General features: G+C 51.0%; 2 protein-coding genes across 3 annotated transcripts; both read left to right on the forward strand.

Moving 5' to 3' along the window:
* The first annotated feature begins 263 nt into the window (after positions 1 to 263).
* LOC112970476 lies at positions 264 to 7,071 on the forward strand. Of its 2 annotated transcripts, none has more exons than XM_026074930.1 (6): positions 264 to 336; positions 2,804 to 2,862; positions 4,486 to 4,584; positions 4,792 to 4,846; positions 5,769 to 5,898; positions 6,439 to 7,071. In XM_026074930.1, the coding sequence occupies exons 1-6, from the start codon at positions 314 to 316 to the stop codon at positions 6,748 to 6,750; spliced, it is 678 nt and encodes a 225-aa protein (XP_025930715.1). In that variant the 5' UTR covers positions 264 to 313; the 3' UTR covers positions 6,751 to 7,071. The 2 variants fall into 2 exon arrangements, with proteins under 2 accessions (XP_025930715.1, XP_025930714.1); XM_026074929.1 differs by lacking the exon at positions 264 to 336 and adding an exon at positions 1,316 to 1,445.
* LOC112970514 (protein SSUH2 homolog) lies at positions 6,901 to 17,033 on the forward strand. Its single transcript, XM_026075000.1, has 8 exons — positions 6,901 to 6,970; positions 7,097 to 7,248; positions 7,952 to 8,014; positions 9,452 to 9,543; positions 10,238 to 10,330; positions 11,166 to 11,271; positions 12,070 to 12,171; positions 12,383 to 17,033. Exons 1-8 carry the CDS (start codon positions 6,901 to 6,903, stop codon positions 12,521 to 12,523), a joined length of 819 nt encoding a protein of 272 aa, XP_025930785.1. The 3' UTR covers positions 12,524 to 17,033.
* Positions 17,034 to 17,828: the final 795 nt, after the last annotated feature.

The raw sequence follows: 17,828 nt of genomic DNA on the forward strand, positions 1-17,828 counted from the left end.
GCAGAGGGAGAATTTGCATTTGAGTCCTCCAGAAGGACCATCCTCAAAGTCAATGTCCTGGAGAAACCCTGTTTGCACAGAAGAACGATAAATGCGCCTTTTTGTTCCCTTGCTTCCCATAAATGGGGCCTGAGTTGGTTTTATGAACCCTAAACTGCGGCGGTGGCTGCAGAAACACCAGCGAGCGTTGCAACATCTGTGCAGAGCCTGGAAGTACAGACTGGCGCAACTTCCTCCGGCGACGTGGTGTCGCCAGCCTGAGCACCAGCACGAGAGCGTCGCTTTTCCAGCAAACACCAGCCCTGGAGCGGCGATGGAGAARGAGGAGCTGGTCAGGTGAGCTCGGGCAGGGGGAGGTCTCCCTCGAGAGAGGAGCACAGGCCGCCTGCAGCCGAAAATACCGCGGGAATAACTGGGCAGCTCTAATCCGGGAGCAGGGGCAGGGAGGGAGGCTGCCTWCTGGCTGATCAGCAATCAAGAGCTTTATTTCAATAAAGCACTTAGGGAGGAACATGTGTTAATATTTCATAGTTGGAGATTTAGTAATACTAAAAAAATGGAGGAAATTATTTTCCCGTTGTTTTTGAAAAGCCTGGTGGAATGGATGTTAACTAGGAATGTTAATAATGTTGCTCGTTCRTGATGTTTAAAAATGTTTTCATTCTGCACTGTGCACTTATGAGTCACTTTTAGAATTTGTTTTCACCAGAAACTCCTATTTTTGTAGTTTTTGTTGCTTGGGAAAATAAAATCCATTTTGGGTGGAATATGACAGATTTATTTTCTCTAACTAACTTTTTGAGAACAAAGTACCTCTGTAAAGTGATGGCCAATCGCTTCACATATGGTAGTTACAGAGGATGTCTGTAAAATACTCACTTTTGGGGAAGGTTAACTTTTTGCACTGGYGTGAAAACCTTCCCCCAGTTTTCCATACTGAACCCACAGAAGAGTGGCTATTGGAAGAAGGGATTAACTGTGTTATATGGCACCCAGTTGCATCAAAAAGGAATTGCAAAATGTAGTTCACGTAAAAGCTGCATCTCACAGCAGTGCTCCTATAGTGCTCTGCCCCCTTGTTATGGAAAGAGGTTGCATTTCTCTTTGGGGATGCTTAAACGCAGTGTGAGCACAATTGCCTTCGCATGCTGGATAACATAATTGCAGTGAAGCTTTAAGTTCCTTTGCTTAATAAAATAGTTTTGAATTTTCTTGATARGTAGAATCAGTGTATTCATACACACAAAGTTGATTTATTATGTATTTAACATCCCATCATAATAGCTCCAAAAGAATTTCACATTTTTTCTCAGGCTCAGGTGGATATTTTATGAAATGATGTAAACYGGTGGATCGCTATTGAAGTCTGCATTGACTTGATCCTAACCCAGTTTAATGCTTCTTGTGCCTCTTAAAAGCAGTTTATCTTTGATCTCTTTGACAAGGTTGGTAATCCAAGATTTTTTTTTACCCCCTGGTTAATCAAAATTAAATGTAACTTCTTTCCCCAATTATCTTTTTGGTCTTGTCACACTTTTGTTTTTGCTGCTTCTGCTGGGATGAGCYGAAGAAATGTTTTTGCAGTATTGCCCTGCCGGGAGCATGAAGACCTAGAAGTGCTAGAGAATTGCTTCGCAGCGCTTTTAGCGATTTGGGTGAACACGTTCTCGTTCACTCACATCATTAATTCAGCAACAGAAGGTTATCTCTCTTCCCCGCCGACTTTGATAGAGCTGATTTTTTTATTTTGATATAGATTTTTTTTGTTTTTTTTTGGACAAAAATCACTTTGAGGTTTCTCATTTTACAGCTGCTGCAGCATGTCGTGGTGTCGTCAGGGATTTCTTTACCGCTTTGTGGGTCCTTGAGCAGCCCGGGAGCGCCGTCCCCCGGCGGCCGTCCCCGCGCTCACAGCGCGGCGAGCTGCGGGCGGCGGGTGGGAGAAATGCAACCGCAGGCCGGTGCGAAGRGCAAAACCAGCTCGGCGCTGGGTCTCCCAGGGGGCCGGGCTGGTTTTGGTGACAGCTGATGGCCCCGTGCAGCCGCTGGATCCCGGCGTCGCGGCTGGCTTTAGCCGCTCGTACCGCTTGTGCCCGGCGCGGAAAGGCTGGGAATCCCGTGCAATACTTTTAGCGCCTGTCCAAGGCTCCTCCAGTTCTCTCTGTCACAGATCCTTCAYGSGGCATTTTTAKCTYGGTTCATTAGTGGAGGATATTTTGYGTAGTTATTTGTTCTGCACGTCCACTAATTTTTGATTTTATTGGTCTAATTCAGACGGACTAAACAGATTCATAGAAATCTAATAATGACGCTTTTGCAAGCCAGATAAGAGCAGGCACGCGGGGACAGGACTGAGCATTTGTAAGTTTGTTCCTAACAACTTCTGAAGCTTTCCTGCAGTTAAACATGCCACACACTGCACTGGCTGTCTCAAAATACTCTGTGATGAGAGGGTTTGTAAGTAGGAAAGAGATGAATTATACATCTATGCACAGAGAGCAGAAAATTTGAGCACAATTTTGTCAGGCTCCATCACCACGAGACAGATCTGAAGGAACCCAAATCTCATTAGTTCCACCGCTCACCGAAGTACATTTGCTTGCCTTCATTTTCCCGACATCACAGAACAGATAACTCTCCCCTAATTTCCTTCGCAGAGATTCATTATTCCCTGGCTGCTGCCGTCGCTCTGACGGAGACAGGACGGAGATTGATGTAAAGCTCCCCGGCCGGGCCGTGCGCGCCTGCTTCCTCCGGAGGAGATTTGATTTGTGATGTTTTGTGTTTGCATTTCTCAAAACAGGAACAAACACRCTGTGAGCTATGGAAGCCAGGATCCCCCTCCGCCGTGCGGCAAGCAAGGTGCGGACAGTATTTGCAAACCAAAACCCTGTTCTGCAGCGAGACCGCCCAGGTCGCGGCCCTGGTGGACCCTTGCTGCCTACTTTGACGTATGCAAGGGGTACGAAGTGCAGGTTCACCGGGGCTCCCGCCTGTCTCGGTGTGGCTGGAGGTAACGTTACGAAACTGCAGTTTCCCAACAGGAACCGACGTCAGAGGTCTCGTCCCTTATGCCGGGGCTCTTGCCCCGGAGCGGCAGCTTCGGGGCCGTGCTAGGGCCACGCTCGGCTGGCGGCTTCCTCCATGCAGCTCTGCCAGATGCGCTGTGCCGCAGTGCTTTAAGACCAGCCCGGCATCCGTTTAGGGCCTTCTGGGGTAAAACGGGACTGATCCCATTTAACGGGGTGCAGTGGTTTRGCGCTGTCTCGAGGTGGACGAGGGACAGGTTGGGGTCGAGGCGAGGAACTGGATGGTCACAGATTCGGGAACTGAGAAGTTCTCCAGCGTCCAAAGCACGATCCGCAGCAGAGTGAAATGCCGGGAACTTGAAACTGGGTGTTTATAAGTTTTTAGACCTAGTGATTCTATTCCAATTGATCAAAAAAGAGTGGTCTTATTCACAGTGGGCTTTGCTGGTGTCTGAGTGAGTTTGAAATCAGTGAGGAGACTGTTCACCACCAAAATAACTTCGTTTGGCTGTTGATTTTGATAAAAGAGCACTGAGATGGGCAGATCTGCCTGGATGAATTCCCCTGGAAGCTCCTTGCTTAGATCCACTTCTTTTCTTCCCCTAGCCAATGCTTCAAAGCAGTGGATGAGATCAAACAGCCGAGAAGGGATGCGGCTGGGGACATGCCTTTGCTCCTCTTTGCTGGCCGTGCATCGCTTTCGTGCCGCTGTCTCGCCTGTTTGATCCTGCCCGCGGGCTCCGGCAGCTGCAAACCCTCCCCGCGATCCCGTGCGGGCGGCTGCTCCTGCCGCCAGCGGCTGCTCGCACGTGCTGCCGGCGGCGGGGAAGGCCTGATTAGTACCGTTTCGTGGTCCGGAAAGGAAGAACCTGAAACTACATGTCCTGCTGCATTTATTGCAATGCAGCTGAATGTTGTTAACCAGAAGTTTGGGCGTTTTGGCACTGCTGTTCCCCCCCTTCCTCTGCGTTGTATCACTGCTGCGTCTCTGCTCTTTCCCAGACAGATCTCATGCTCTGTGGTTTAAATGCTGCAGCGGGATTGCTGACACCAGAGGCTGGTTTTGGAATAATTTGGCCAGGGACTAATAGTTTCAGGAAAAATGCCTGGTTCCCAGGCCTCATCTCTGCGGCGGCGGTGGGCTAAACGCAGCGCTCCGGCGCGGGTCACCGACCTGGGCAGCGCGCCGCTGCACAGACCGTGTCTCCAGCCCATGCGTGGTCGATGCAAGGTGTCCTGCTGGACAGCACGCTTCTCACAGGCTCTCCCATCGCTACACAAACGTTGGGGAAGATCTCCCTCTATCATCTGGGAAATTAAATGCTCTCTTAGATACTGCGCATGCTATTTGCAATGCTCCTAGTGGCTATTTTCTTGCAAATCAGCGGCACATTGTAACTCTGCGCTTTTGAGAGCGTTTCTGGACTTCCCCTCTGTTGGACCTTCTCTTGTACAGACGTGGCTGCAGGTCCTGGTGCCTGGCCCGGCGCGGAGCCCTCTGCACCCCCTCTGGAGCTGGTGGACCCCGGGGCCGGAGCGGGAAGCGTCTGGGCAGGTAACTGTGGAGGGTGTGACACCGCGCGGGGCGCCGGATGCAATCGCTGAGTGGGACTGAAAGGGGCGGGAAGGCGAGGGAAGAGCAAAGGACGCCAGCGACCGTCTCGTGGGGAGGCGCCCGACGGAGCCCGTCGTAGCGACGCTGAACCGCGGCGTCGCAAGTCGGCGAATGCGAGCAGGTAATCTTGCTGCTCTCTCCTCCCAGGAAATGCAAACTTTCCTGCTCCTCCAAACGCCGAAGCGTTTCAAGCGCAGGAGAGGTAACGTGTCTTTTTGATCCGTTGCTTTTAACCCCAGCAATGTAAAGGTTTATGTGTTCAAAGATAAGCCAAGGCATTTTCTTCCTGCTGCGGAAAGCAGCGGTGGCCGTAGGGGACGGATGGGTTTGAACCCAAGCGCATACCTCGATTCAAGCCAGCCGTCCGGCGCTGGGGCTGAGCGCTCAGCGCTACGGAGCCGAGCAGCTGGAGGTCTGGGCGGAGGGAGGGATTTCGGCGGTGGCGGCGTTGCGGCACTGGCGGGACCCGGCTCCACCRGAGAGGCAGGCACCCGGGGGGGGGATCCTGATGGAGCCGGTGCGGGAGGTGTCCCGGCGGACTCGGCCCCCCGAGGCGTTATCTCCCCGTCTGCGCGCATGGGGCCAAGTCGAGATTCATCAGCAATTTCCGTGCTTCGTTTAAGCGTGCCCGGGTGGGATTTCCTTTATAGGCTCCGGCTCCGGAGGGACCCAGGGGAGGAGCTGCTGCAGCACCTTGATGGGGCACCCATGACCTGCTCAGGACCTTGTGCTTTTTGGGCCCTTTTTTTGTTTGTTTGTTTGTTTTGACTTAGTTTCTTGTTAAAAACAAACTGTGAGATTAGTCCCAATTACATAAAAAAGGTTGCAATGTGTGATGACAAGCAAACATGAGATCAAGTGCACCGAATTCTCGTTGCTTAGTGACAAACCGTTGAGCAACCAGATCTTTTCCAGGACGGGGCTTGGCTCTCAGGGAAAATCAGAATGATTTAGCCTATAAAGGAAATCTCTGCCTGGGCAAGCTTAAATGAAGCATGCAGATTGCTAATGAATCTTGACTGGTGCTTTAATTTATTTTTTTCCCCCCCTTGTGATTAAAAAAACTTCAGGAGAGCATGTCAACTATACATTCTTAAACTACCTGGTTTTTGTTCTTTTTCCAGCTTCTTATATATTTCTGAGGATGAAGCCAAAGCCGCCTTTATACGGTATGCAGCCAGCAAATGCTGCTATAGGACTGCCCCAGCAAAACACATGGTGATCCAGAAGTTGACTGCGTTAAACACATACAGGGTGAGATGACATTAATAAGTGCAACTGTATGAGAGGTTTATACCTCACCCCACTGTAATGGGGAATTGTTTCAGATATATAGTATATTTTCAAGGTGTGTAATATAACACGGTCAAAAACTCTTGAACTTTCAGCTTGTATTATGCTGCCTGTGTAAAAACAGTTCCACATCATTATTTTTCACATATAATCGTTTTGTGCCGAAAACGGGCTGTCTTTCCCGGTTGTGTGCAGAGGCCGTTGCTGCGCACCCCAGGGAGGAGCTTTCCCCACGTGCGGCCGATGGGTGAAGCCGCAGGGTCCCGTGGAGGGTAATTAAATACCACTTCCTTAATTAAGTGTAAGGACTCTTTGCAGAGGTCTTCTCCAAGCAGAGCTGCTGGTTAGCAGCACTTATTACTGCGCAGCTCTTGCAGCGGGGATGCTGGGGGTTATTGCAACCCCAGACCCGCTCCGGTCCCACACCGCGCGGAGCCGGGCGAAGCCCAGGGCAGTTCCCCTTCCAGCAGGTCACCGTTAGCTCCTGTTTGGTTTTACCAGTATCGGCTGCACACGTTCACGGAGAGCAGGAGCACGCTGCCGGCCCGCGAGCCCTACCGCGGTAAGCAGATGCCACCCGGGGTGCAGCTAAGGCTGCCGTCCTCCCCTGCCGTGGCCGTCGGGAAGCCTTCCTCCGGAAAACTTCCAGCGTGCGGTGCGAGACGCGTGCACGAGTCGGGCTCCCCCTGCCCGGGCGCTGGGAGGGACCCTGGGCGGTTTTTCCTGTCCGGGTCTGCTGAATTTCGGTTCCTGCGGAAAGTCAGGCCCTGGAGGCATCTCACGCTGGTGGGAACGGGGAACTGGAGGTGCTAAGGACCGACACAAGCAAGCCGGCCACAGCAGATTTTGCTGACTAGTTTGGCACCTATGGGAATAACATTGACCTAATCATGTGCCTTTAGCACGCGGCCTCTTGCGCGGGTGTGCATGGTGCGGTTACGTGCTGTTGTAGCCTTTAGGATGATGGATGCCGAGCCCTTGGCAGCTGATGGATGGTGTCTAAGCCCATCCTTCATGTGTAACACCAGCCCAGGTCGGCCACTGAAAATTAGGGGCGTAAATGGCAAAACCGCAGTGCTATCGACACCCTCGGCCGGCGCAGCGGGGGGCCGTCGCGTCCCCGCCGCAGCCCTCTGCCAGCCTCGCTGCTCTGCCCTAGGGGGGCCGGTGGAGACGCCGGCCGCGGCTGCCCCGCCGGCGCCCTGGGACGTGGCCGTGGAGCCGCCGCCGCCGTTCGCCGCCTGCGAGACGCCGCCGCCGTTCGCCGCCTGCGAGACGCGCCTGCCCGTGCCCCGCACCTTCGCGGTGCAGGTGAGCCCCAGCCCGCCGCTCCCCCGCGCCGGCGCTCGCTGCGCCGCCGGGAGTCATTTCTGCTCGTTGAAACGGCCCTTTCGGGGGGGGATGCAGTTATATTTATTGCTTCTTCCTTCCATGACTTAGGATGAGAAAAGATAACTCTGCTTCTGGCAGGAAACGTTGTTTTTCTGCTTGAACTAACAATAGTGTTTTAATAGCTTTAGATAAAGGATTAGCACTTGTGCTTTTGGCAAAGGATTGCTTTTACCACTTGAAATAGTTTCTGCGTTCTGGATGGGCGAGTCGCCATGAAAAACGACTCGTAGCCACCCAAACGAACGAAACCCGACTATTTTCACTCCGGGGATCAAAYGAACAAGACCAGGCAGACGAGCCCGTCCGGCCGCGTTTGGGCGAGCACGGCCAGGCGGCGGCGAGGGGCAGCGGCCGTTCCTGCCRCCTGGCGCGGTCCTGCTTTCCCCAGCCTCGTGCCGGGCTTGGTTAGGCGCGGAGGGCGCTGGCTGCGTCACAGACGTTGGCCCCCGTCGCCGCCGGTCGGAGCCTCCCGCTCCCTCTTATCCGAGCAGGAGCCGCGGGCTCACCGGGGACGGGCGACTGCCGATGAGCGACGGTGGCGGCGGTACCGCGCATCCCTTGGGGAACCCGCGGCGTCGTGAGCGGCCGATGACCGTGTTGCCTGTGTCTTCTTGGCTTTCAGGGTTGTCCCGATTGCTCCAGCTCCGGCCTGGCTCTGTGCAGCTCTTGCAGAGGATCCGGAAAGGTACGTGGTCTCGAGAGCCACGGAGGATCACTCTCAGACATCGCTTCCTCTGCGCCAAAGCACAAAACGTGTGTTTTAAGTATTTGAAAAGGACGCGAAAGCAGCTAACCTCCCTCTTCCTCTTCCTGAGCTCTGAGACGAGCAAAGAAGTTTATGCGCAAAGAAGCCCTGCGCCAGGCACGGCCCCGCTCCGAGGTCTCCTGGACGTTGGGCCGGCAGCCGTTCCCCAGCCCGAGGGAGCGCGCAGAGCTGGGAGGTTGTTGTGCGGTGGGGGAACGCGTTTCCACGCGTGTTTGTGCTGCCTGCAAGCAGACAGCTGCYGGGAGCCTCTGACGGGTTCCTCCACCAGAGGAGGAAGATGTGAGGAGAGGGACGTAAATCACTGCACAGCAGGTTAAGAACCACAGATTATGGGGCTGACTCAAAACCTGTAAATCTCTGGAAATCCTTCTGTTGGCAGGAGTTAAATCAGGCCCTGTCTTATTTGAGGAAAACAAGATCCAATTTGCACTAAATTGGGTCAACACTATTAATGTCCTAAATTGAAAACCTGGTCATGCAGTAAACCCATTTCACCTTGACTGCTCAAGGAAACGGGGCGAATTAGCAACCATCCAAAAAAAAATGGCACCTTGATAAAGTTAGAAACGGAGCCGGGATTCCCGGGAGGCTTCGGGACGGAGATGGATGGCGGTGGAGCAAAACCTTTAATACAGGTTTCGCTGCCCGTCCGGACAGATGGAACGGAAAGATAAAGCAGCAATGCCGACACCACGTTCCGGCTGCTGCTGCCCAGAGCAGATGATATCGGGACGTCGCTCTAATTCCCCGACGTGAACGTGCCGGAGCAGTGGCGACGGGATGGTGGCCAGGGACCTGGTGGAAGACGGCTCTGGCCGTGCTCCCAGCGGATGGGGCCTGGGGCAGAGCGCACAGGGCAGCCGGGAGCACCCCGCGCGGGGGGACCCTGCTCCGGGGAAAACCGGCTCGTAAACCGCCTCTTCCTGCTGACCGAGGGAGCTGATGGGCCTCCGACGGAGCCATTTCTGCAGCGTTTGGGACGGTGCTGCCCAGGGCAAGGTGCACGCAGCTTTGCCTTTGCAGTAATTCAGTCCTCTACGGGACTTACTGTGGAGGGGAAATTCAAGCACAAAATTCACGTTGGAGCAGAGAACTAGCAGGGGAAGCTTATGAACGACCTAAATGCAATCCTGAAAATAGGATGCGTGTTCTCCGCACAGGAATAAATAATTGTTCGTATTGTTCTGCTTATGGATGTATCATCATAAATGGTTTTAAATGAAAGAATGCACTGATCAGCACATCTATCTTTTTTTTTTTTGCTTCTATAAATGAGTATTATTAAGAAAATGGCTCTCAGCAATTGCAAATGAAAGAATTAATATTTTGTATTCTTTGTTTTCTTTCTACATCTAGAGAACCTGTATTTTCTGTTGGGGAAGTGGCAAGCATACTACTGATGGAATTTATAGTGGTTGTCCATATTGTAACAGTTCAGGACAGATGAGGTAAGAAAAACCAAAATACCAGACCAAAAGGCAGTTTGCTTTTCTGTAGTTTTGGTTTACTAGGGTCTCATTTCCTCTCTGGCAGGGGAGGTAAATAAATAGATGCTATCTGCAAATCCAGCTAAGCGAAGAAGACACCCCAGTAATCTTGTGGGGCCAAAAGGCACGTTTCTAAAAGAAAGTGCATGCATGCAAAGCTTGCAAAGTGCTTTATGCGGCAGGATAGAACCATGGGGTGCTGAGACGTGGCGGTGTGCATGGGCGTGCTCATGAGATGGTTTCTATGCCCACTTCGTGCAGATTATTGCTAAGGAATTGTGCTATTTTGATGCCCGGTTTTCCCCAGCCGAGAGCACTTGCAGAGCTGCTGTGCTTCCCTCTGTATTAATAAACAAGACGTGGGGTTTTCCCCCTTTAGAGCTGCTGATGGAAAGCTCAGCTGACAGCTCTCTTGGGTGCTCGGCTCTCCCACCCGTTGCTCCTCGGCACGCGCTGGCAGTCACGGATGCGCCTCCGTGGCGTCGGATCGGAGACATCCGAGCCTCGCCAGCGCGTTTATTGGGTGTTTTCCACCGTGGGCTGGAGCAGCCCGGCGGTGTCGGGGCTGGGGATCGGGCACGGTTCGAGCGAAGCCCCGGCGCTCGAAGGCCCGGTTGCAACCCGCGGCTGAGTCCGTGCCGCTTCCCTCGCGCAGGTGCTTCTCCTGCAGGGGCCGGGCCCGGGTGCCCTGCGCCCGCTGCGACGCCAAGGGCCTCCTGCTCTGCTACGTGGAGCTGACCGTCGCCTGGTGAGTCGCAGCCAGAGCGCGTCGCCTTGCCTCTCGGTAGCCTCTTGCATAGCGCCCAGCGTCCGCAGAGGTAGTACGAAATGACAGTATTATCTGCAGTGCGGGCTTTCAAAGCATTCGGAGACCGGGAACGTGCAACCAGAGTTATTAGAATTAGGGGGAAAAAAAAAAAAAAGAAGGGTGCTCAGACCCGAGCGCTTGTGTTTTTACTGAAAATAACCAAGGATGTTAAAGTAGCCCTGTCCTCAGGGCGCACGTCCACGCGTCCCGGTGGGCATTCAGGCGCTGCACGGCTGTGCTTGACTGCATTAGTTATGCCGCTGCTTCTCCTCCCTTTGGTGCAGTTGTTAGGGGATTTGAATGTGCATACACAAAATTTCCGCTTCGAATAGTAGCTTTTCATGAAATTATTAATAACATAAATAGAAGAGAATTGTTAAGCTTATCTAATTAATTAAATGTTCAGAAATCACGGGCAGTGTAAGTTACTGCTCTCAGGAACGTGGCTGATGCCACAGCTTGATGCACAGGGCATTTTCCTTTTCCTTTTCCTTTTCCTTTTCCTTGCGGCTTGCAGTAGGCATCATGGAAAAGCAGAGGTTAAGGGCTAAAAGGAATTTTTAAAGTGCAGCCAACTTCTAGATAATGGAAGGTGAAGGGAAACGTGCGAAGCTTGAACACTTGTCCATGCGGCGTCCTTGCTGCAGATAGATAGGCTGTGCAACGGAGCATGTATTTAATATAATATTTAATGTACTATTTAGTATAAAGCTAATATTTCTAAATGGGAAAAATAAAAAGCAAGCAGTTTCAGCCTTCCCTCTTTTCCCCGCAGGAAGACCAGCATCGCCGAGTACGTTGCTGAGGAGCACCACTGGCTTCCTACATCTCTCTTCCAGGAAGTCACCGGGAAGGAACTGTTCAGTGACGAAGATCACTTGGTAAACTATAAATTAACACGATAGCTTCGTTATTTGTCTAGAAACTGCAGCACACACTGATGTATTTATGAACTTTTATCTAACCATAAAATCATTTTTGGAGGGACCGAAATCGAACCGATACACAGTAGAATTTCTCCAGGAAAGTCTCGCCGCTTTTTAGCCCAGAAAAGTTACGGCAGTTTCCAGGGGCTGCACGGCATGGAGCTGCTATTGGGCCTCGCTATGTCCTTGTGAGACAGCCCAGAGACAGGTCAAGTTGTAGAAATATCTACAGGTTCACTAGGATGAACATAACAGGGACAAACCAGAGCCGTGAACCAGAGTTACGAACCACAACGCTAGGAATTCGAGGGAAATATGCTGCCCCCAAAATGCCTGCGCAGCTTGGGGTGGTTTTACTTAAAGCAGGAGGAGGTGGCAGTTGGTTGGTGAGCCGTCCGTGGTGACCGGAGCAGGCCAGCATCAAGCTAGATGTGCGCGACCCTCCCCAGGTTGCTGCCGTCCTGTTCGGCTGCTGCGGCCAAGGGTGCGTTGGGCAGGTCTTCGGAGATGCTGCAACACTGGCTCCTGCCGGGAGCCCCATCAGCTCAAACGTGAATGAAACGGTTATCTCTAGAGCAGAGCTTATTAAAAATATCTGCAAAATATGTGCCAAAGAGGAGATGGACGGTGAATATTTGCACCTTGCTGTGGACTGAAATTAAAGTGCACGCATTGCAGGTTCATGAGCGTTGGTTAGAAAGCCATTTTAGAGGATCTGTAAATATGTTCTTTGCAACGTTGCGATTTTTCCAGGTGAGTCCTCTGAATTTTCCCGCGTCGGTTGTGCGGGGCGCGGAGTCCTGCATTGCGCTGCATCAAATGCAGGTGTCRGCAGAGACGCGGATATTGAGACAGGTAGGTAAAAATGCCCCCAGAGATGTAGCTTCACGCAGATGGATYCCCCGGGGCATTAAAATAAGAGGTGTTCGGAGGAGACCTCTTCTCCCTAAAGGTGTGCATGAAACAGTGGTTGCTGCCCCATTGCCCTGCGCGGTGAAGCTGGGCACCTGCACTCGCTCCTCCTATCRGAGGCTGTTAAAATATCCCTTTTTCTTCTTTTTTGCAGAAGCATGCTGTTGAGCTAATTCCACTCACTAAGATTGAGTACRAATGGAAAGGGAAGGCGTATTCCTTCTACGTCTTCGGTAACGAGAAGAAGGTGCACGCGGAGGACTACCCAGAAACGTGCTGCTGTTCCCTCCTGTGACGCGTGGGCAGGTCCTGCGAAGAGCTGGGGTGGGCAGACCGTCCCGCTCCACCGCAGCCTCCCGAGCTGGGGGGGGAACCGAGTCACGCTTGGCTGGCAACGACAAGTCAAAAGCTGATAAGAGAGGAGGAGTCAGGTCTTTCATTCCAAGCAGCCTTAATTCTCCATTAAAAACACACCTAGATTTAAAGCTGAAAAGGATATGCTTTGCAAAGGGATAAAATTGTTTGAAAAGGAACAGCTTTTGCCTCAGATTAAGAGAAAAAAATTTGGTCAAAGAACGAAGGTCTTTTTGCTTTAAAAATTAATTTTGGTGAAATGCATACTTTTTTTTCCTCTTATTTGTTTGATGGAGGAGGGAAGGGAATTAGGGGAAATCCATTATCTATCTCTATGAAGAACCTCAACTTTCTTGTTAAGCAGCACAGCAGATGAGTAATTATGTACTCTTCTTAGGTTAACCACATATTCTTTTCCTAATTTTTCCTGCTGTACATACAGAAAATGTCACCTACTAGTAAAGTGTAAAGACTCTGCTTTTACCAGTGCAATAGCAAACTGAGGAGCATTTCTTTAGGCCATTATTCTCTACTTGTATGAATTCTGCGGAGAGGGAAAAAYGGCTTAGTACAAAGCAGCTTGGAATTGACAGTGCAAGATAGAGAAAAATTTAAAACCTTCTGTTTTTCCTTTAAAACCTTGCATTAAAATATTGTATTCAGTTTGCTAAATATACATATATATTTTTAAATCCCAAGTGTGAAATGCCCACGCTAAACTGATGGGACCATCAGCTTTGTCAGGCAGTTTCACAGAACACGAGAAAGCGGAGGATCGTGCCCTGTGATTTCTAAATGCACTTATTTTGCAGCYGTTTCTCAGGATCTGCATGGTGCGTGGTGTGAAGAACCACCCCAGGAGAAAGTGGGGAAGGAGGCAGGTTTGGGGGATCTGGGTGTCCTGAGGACAGGACATGACAACATGCATCTCGCGGGAAGAGCAGGGTCTGTGTCCCTGTGTGACGGATCTGGATGAAGCCCCCAAATCTGCTCCCGCAYTGGGAAGAAAATCCTCCTTTTCTCAAATAAGAGCACTGGGTTTTTTAGCTCTGTAGGACCTGAGCTCAGACCGCCACTGTCAACCACCAAGGCTTCCCGAGCAGGACCCGACGCAGGCACCTTCCCGCTCCTCGATGCAGCTTTCCTTGATCGCCCGCTTGCAACGGCGGCTCCTTGGCACAAGGACTCCGAATTAACCTGCGGAYCAGGCAGCATCAATTCTGCTTGACCTTTCTTACCGGGACTGAAATTCCCATATGGTGAATGCGAAACCACAGGCCGGTCCTTGGTGAGGAAACGCTTCCTGCAGAGACGCCGTCGCAGCTTCCTCGTCCGTCCCTTCTTGGAGGGAACCRTCTTTCCTTAAAGTCCTAATTCAAAAGCCATTAGTTCAGAAAGGTGGATTTAAAAAGTTGAACTTAGCAGGACCTCTCAAAACACGTGGAGGTGAGATACAGGAGAGCTTTAGGTGCCTTTCGGTGGATGCCAAAACCACCTGTGAACCTGTAACAGCAGAGGCTGAGTAAGTGGCTCCATTGACATTTTCCTGACACTGTAAATTAAGATTTTTTGCTAGGTATTTCTCTTTGTGTTTTGCAAAAACAATAACTTTCAAGAGCTACTTTTCTTTCTTCTTTTTTTTTTTTTTAATTGCAATTCATCTACCAAACTGCAGCTGTTCAGATCACAGGAATTTTAGGGCTTTGAGCATTTGACTTTGCTCCTTATGGGCCTTGTTCACTCCCTGTGGTTAAAGACCGTGGGGAGAAACCAACCAACAGCCTTGGCAGCTCGTCTAAAATTTACTGTACCCYCCTGTAAGCAAGGCTAACCTGCCTTTAGAAAATAATGCTGATATATACCCTCCGCTCTGGCCTTCTGCGGTAAGTGCTGGAAGGGAGGTCAGCTTGCTCACGCTCAGCTACAACCACATCACATCATTGCTAATTGTATATATTGCTCCAGAGAGCCTGTTGTTTAATGCCTTTAAGCATAAACCATTATCCTATTCCATGGAATCTAGATTTTTCTTTGCCAATATTTTTTTTAGTAATTTGTTTTTTTTCAGTGAAAGGGGACAGTTCAGTAACAATGTTATCACAACCCAACAGGCCATTTGGTGCAGCTTTGTTTATATCGCGCTATTCACATGCATTTAAGGGTGTGAACACGCCTAAGCAGCTGTGGTTTTTGAGCTGTGTTTTTAAAACGGCACAAAAGAATTTGACTCCTGGTAGATTTGAGTCCCCAATATAATACGCAGAAATAAAAAAGGTAGTTTCTAAAAGTGTCTCTTCAGAAAAGCATGAAAGCCAACAGTAAACATCTAAAATATGTATAAATAGTGCTTTATAGCTGCAAATTCAATGCAGCAATTATAACAATATTTCTCAAATGTTCTACTAACATTCAACCTTTACTCATAAAGTGCAGTCCCTACCTAGAATATGCAGCTGTATTTGTAGACATATGGTACATACTGTGCTATATAGTTGTCATAAGTTTAGACAACGATGCCCGGAAATTGAAGGAAGCGGAGCTCATTAGCAGAGCAAACCTCGGGAAAGCTGACAGCGATGCAGCTCCCTGGTGGCTATATTTACTCCACGTTATTTCTATACGCTCCCTTTCCAAATGGAGCTTCATCCTTCTTCTTGCTCAGGTGGTCTTCCCGTTTTCCCCGCGAGACCTTGGTGCATGGAGGGGGTCTGCCCATAGGCAGGCATTAGCTGAAGTTTTCTGCTAATGGGACAAGCTCTGAAATGGTTAATGTGAATATTGGTATCTTTGTTCCTCTGCCTCAGAACCAAAGCCCTATTAAGCGGAATGATGGGTTTCCGCTCTCTGGTGTTGTTCCCGCTACTAAACAGAACCGTGGTGGAGGCTGGAGCTGCACAGACTTTCTGGACATGATCAAACCCAGCTCGTGTTTGCAGTGCTCATAGGCTGAACCGTGTTAATTATATCTCCAAACCAAGCTGCCTGTCTTCTCYGTCCAAGTTTGCAGCGTGCTGCAGCCTACGAAGAAACAAACCCAGGCTGGCCGTCACTACGAAAGGCTCCAACGTTCAGGAGGTGAAGTTCGTGTCATAAATGAGCTGCCCTGCGGGAGGACTGAGGCTCCCGTGCTCAGAAAYGCTCGTGTGGTTAATGTTTCCGGAGGCCAGGTGCCGCCGAGGACCTGGGGCCACGTGGGTCTCCAGAGTGCCTCTGCAGAAYGGCTCTCCCCCACCTTCCCAGTCAGTCTTGTCCGTGTTTTTAAGAGCTGATGCCTGCCGAAGGACGTCTCCTAGCCTCTGGCTCCGCGCTGGACGGGCTGCAGCAGCCCTCGGCAGGACGCTGTTAACGTGATTAACTCCGGCTGCGACGCAGCACAGACACGGGCAAAGAGCAGAAACTCCCCCGAGGAACACGTGGCTAACAGGCTGCATTGACACAAAATCCAATTAGGCATTTATTAAGACAGGCCTGGGCTGGATGGGAAAGAAGAGGTTGGTGTTAACAGCTCTGGACAGGCCCTGACCCCCCTGCTGTCTCGTGCCAGGGCAGAAGGAGCAAGCGGGCACGCTGATRGACTTCATTTCTTCATCCTGCTCTCCCCGGGCAGGTGCTGAAGCCCTGGTAGCTCTAACAAGAATCTACCCTTACGAGTGGCATCTGGAGCCTATGAACGCATTTAGAATGATAAAACAGTTGATTTGCATTAAAAAAAAAAAGAGAGAGAGAATTATTCTCAGTAGCTGCACAACTGAATTCAGCAGGGCCTGGAAGGATGGCGCTGGTTGGGCTGCAGCGGTGATGGAGCGGCGCTGCTCCTCGCGGGGCGACTGCAGCCAGCGCCGCGGGAGAGGGGCTTAGCGCTGTCGGCRCTGCCCGCTTTGCCCCTGCAAAAGCAGCGCTCGGCGATTCCCTCGGTGTTTTCCGCTAGCGCCCCACAGGGCTTAGTATTTTCCATTCTCTTTAAATTCTGAGCTAAATCACAGACCAACAAGGCACCCGGTTGCACCTCTGCAGCATTAACGGAGCTACTCAGGCAGCAATTTGGGTGTCCGGATGTCTGCAGAGACTCGTTCCTGTTCCCTAAGCGAGAGAAGCAAATCCCTCTCCCCGTCGGAGCCCCCGTGCAGACGCACCTTGGCCTGGAGGCTCGGGCTCGTGTTGGACCAGGCTGGAGTGCCCCGGCAGCCCCCGGTGCGTGGACGAACCGCATCCCGYGGCTGTGACGTCTGCACGCCTCCCGGCCAGGCAGGGCCCCTCTCTGGGGCCGGATAAGGCGAAATCGCGCTGGTGCCTTGGAGTCCCAGGAATTCACTGTGCAAAGTACTGGGAAAACCCCCGCGCGCAGCTCCAGAGAGTTTAATGGTTAAATATACACATGGCAGCGGCAGTTTTGCTGGGCTATGAGCTTTATTAGACAAGAAGGTGTATGTGCAGCTGGTTGAAAAGCTATACAAGGGAATATTTTTCATTAAATCAGTTTTGTACAATTCAGCCTGTTCCTTCCTTTCTTTTTTGTCTGGGTGGTTTGAGAGGGATCAAACTCTTTCATTCAAATACAGTCATTTGGAAACAAACCCTCCAACATTAAAAATTTCAGGAATATTTGTTGCCCAAAGGTTCTTCCCTGAGATGTTGGGTCTGAGTTGAACCTGTTGAYGAAAAAAGCAGCAGGATCTAAGGAAAACACCTGTGTTCTCCTAGACACTTGCATGGCACTCCTGCATATTGGCGGGGTAAACTGTTTTTCCCCTGCTTGTTCAAGTGGATAGGAGMCTTTTGACTACAAGAACAGCTATGGATGGCTCCTGAGACCTGGTGAGTAAGGGCAGCTCTGAAAAACAAGCTTTTTTCATRATTTATGATCATCAGCTAACTGGCCAAAGCATCTTGTTAGCTGGTTTCTCGGGCAGTAGTCACCAGCTCGCAGGCCYTAACCGTATTGCACTGCTCCCGTTCTGCCTCCTCGCAGGATGGCAGGTGCTTTAGGGAAAATGCTGCTTACCAAAGAAATGCTCCCAAGCGCGATGCAGCACGCTTTGGTTTTCTGGATGAAAGGGTATTGAAGAYGCATGCTGCTGAAAAGAAAAAAGAGCTCTAATGTAAGATGCCCGAGGGGAAGGTAGGAAAGCTGAGAATAGCTGGGCCATCATGCAGTCATCAGCTCACTTATGCAGCTATTCCCTGGGGCCRCGCTGAAGCAAGGTGCAGGATTCACGTGTGTACACACATACACGCACACATGCACG

Source organism: Apteryx rowi, unplaced genomic scaffold, assembly GCF_003343035.1.
Source record: "Apteryx rowi isolate R43461 unplaced genomic scaffold, aptRow1 scaffold_4, whole genome shotgun sequence".
Lineage (NCBI taxonomy): Eukaryota > Metazoa > Chordata > Aves > Apterygiformes > Apterygidae > Apteryx > Apteryx rowi.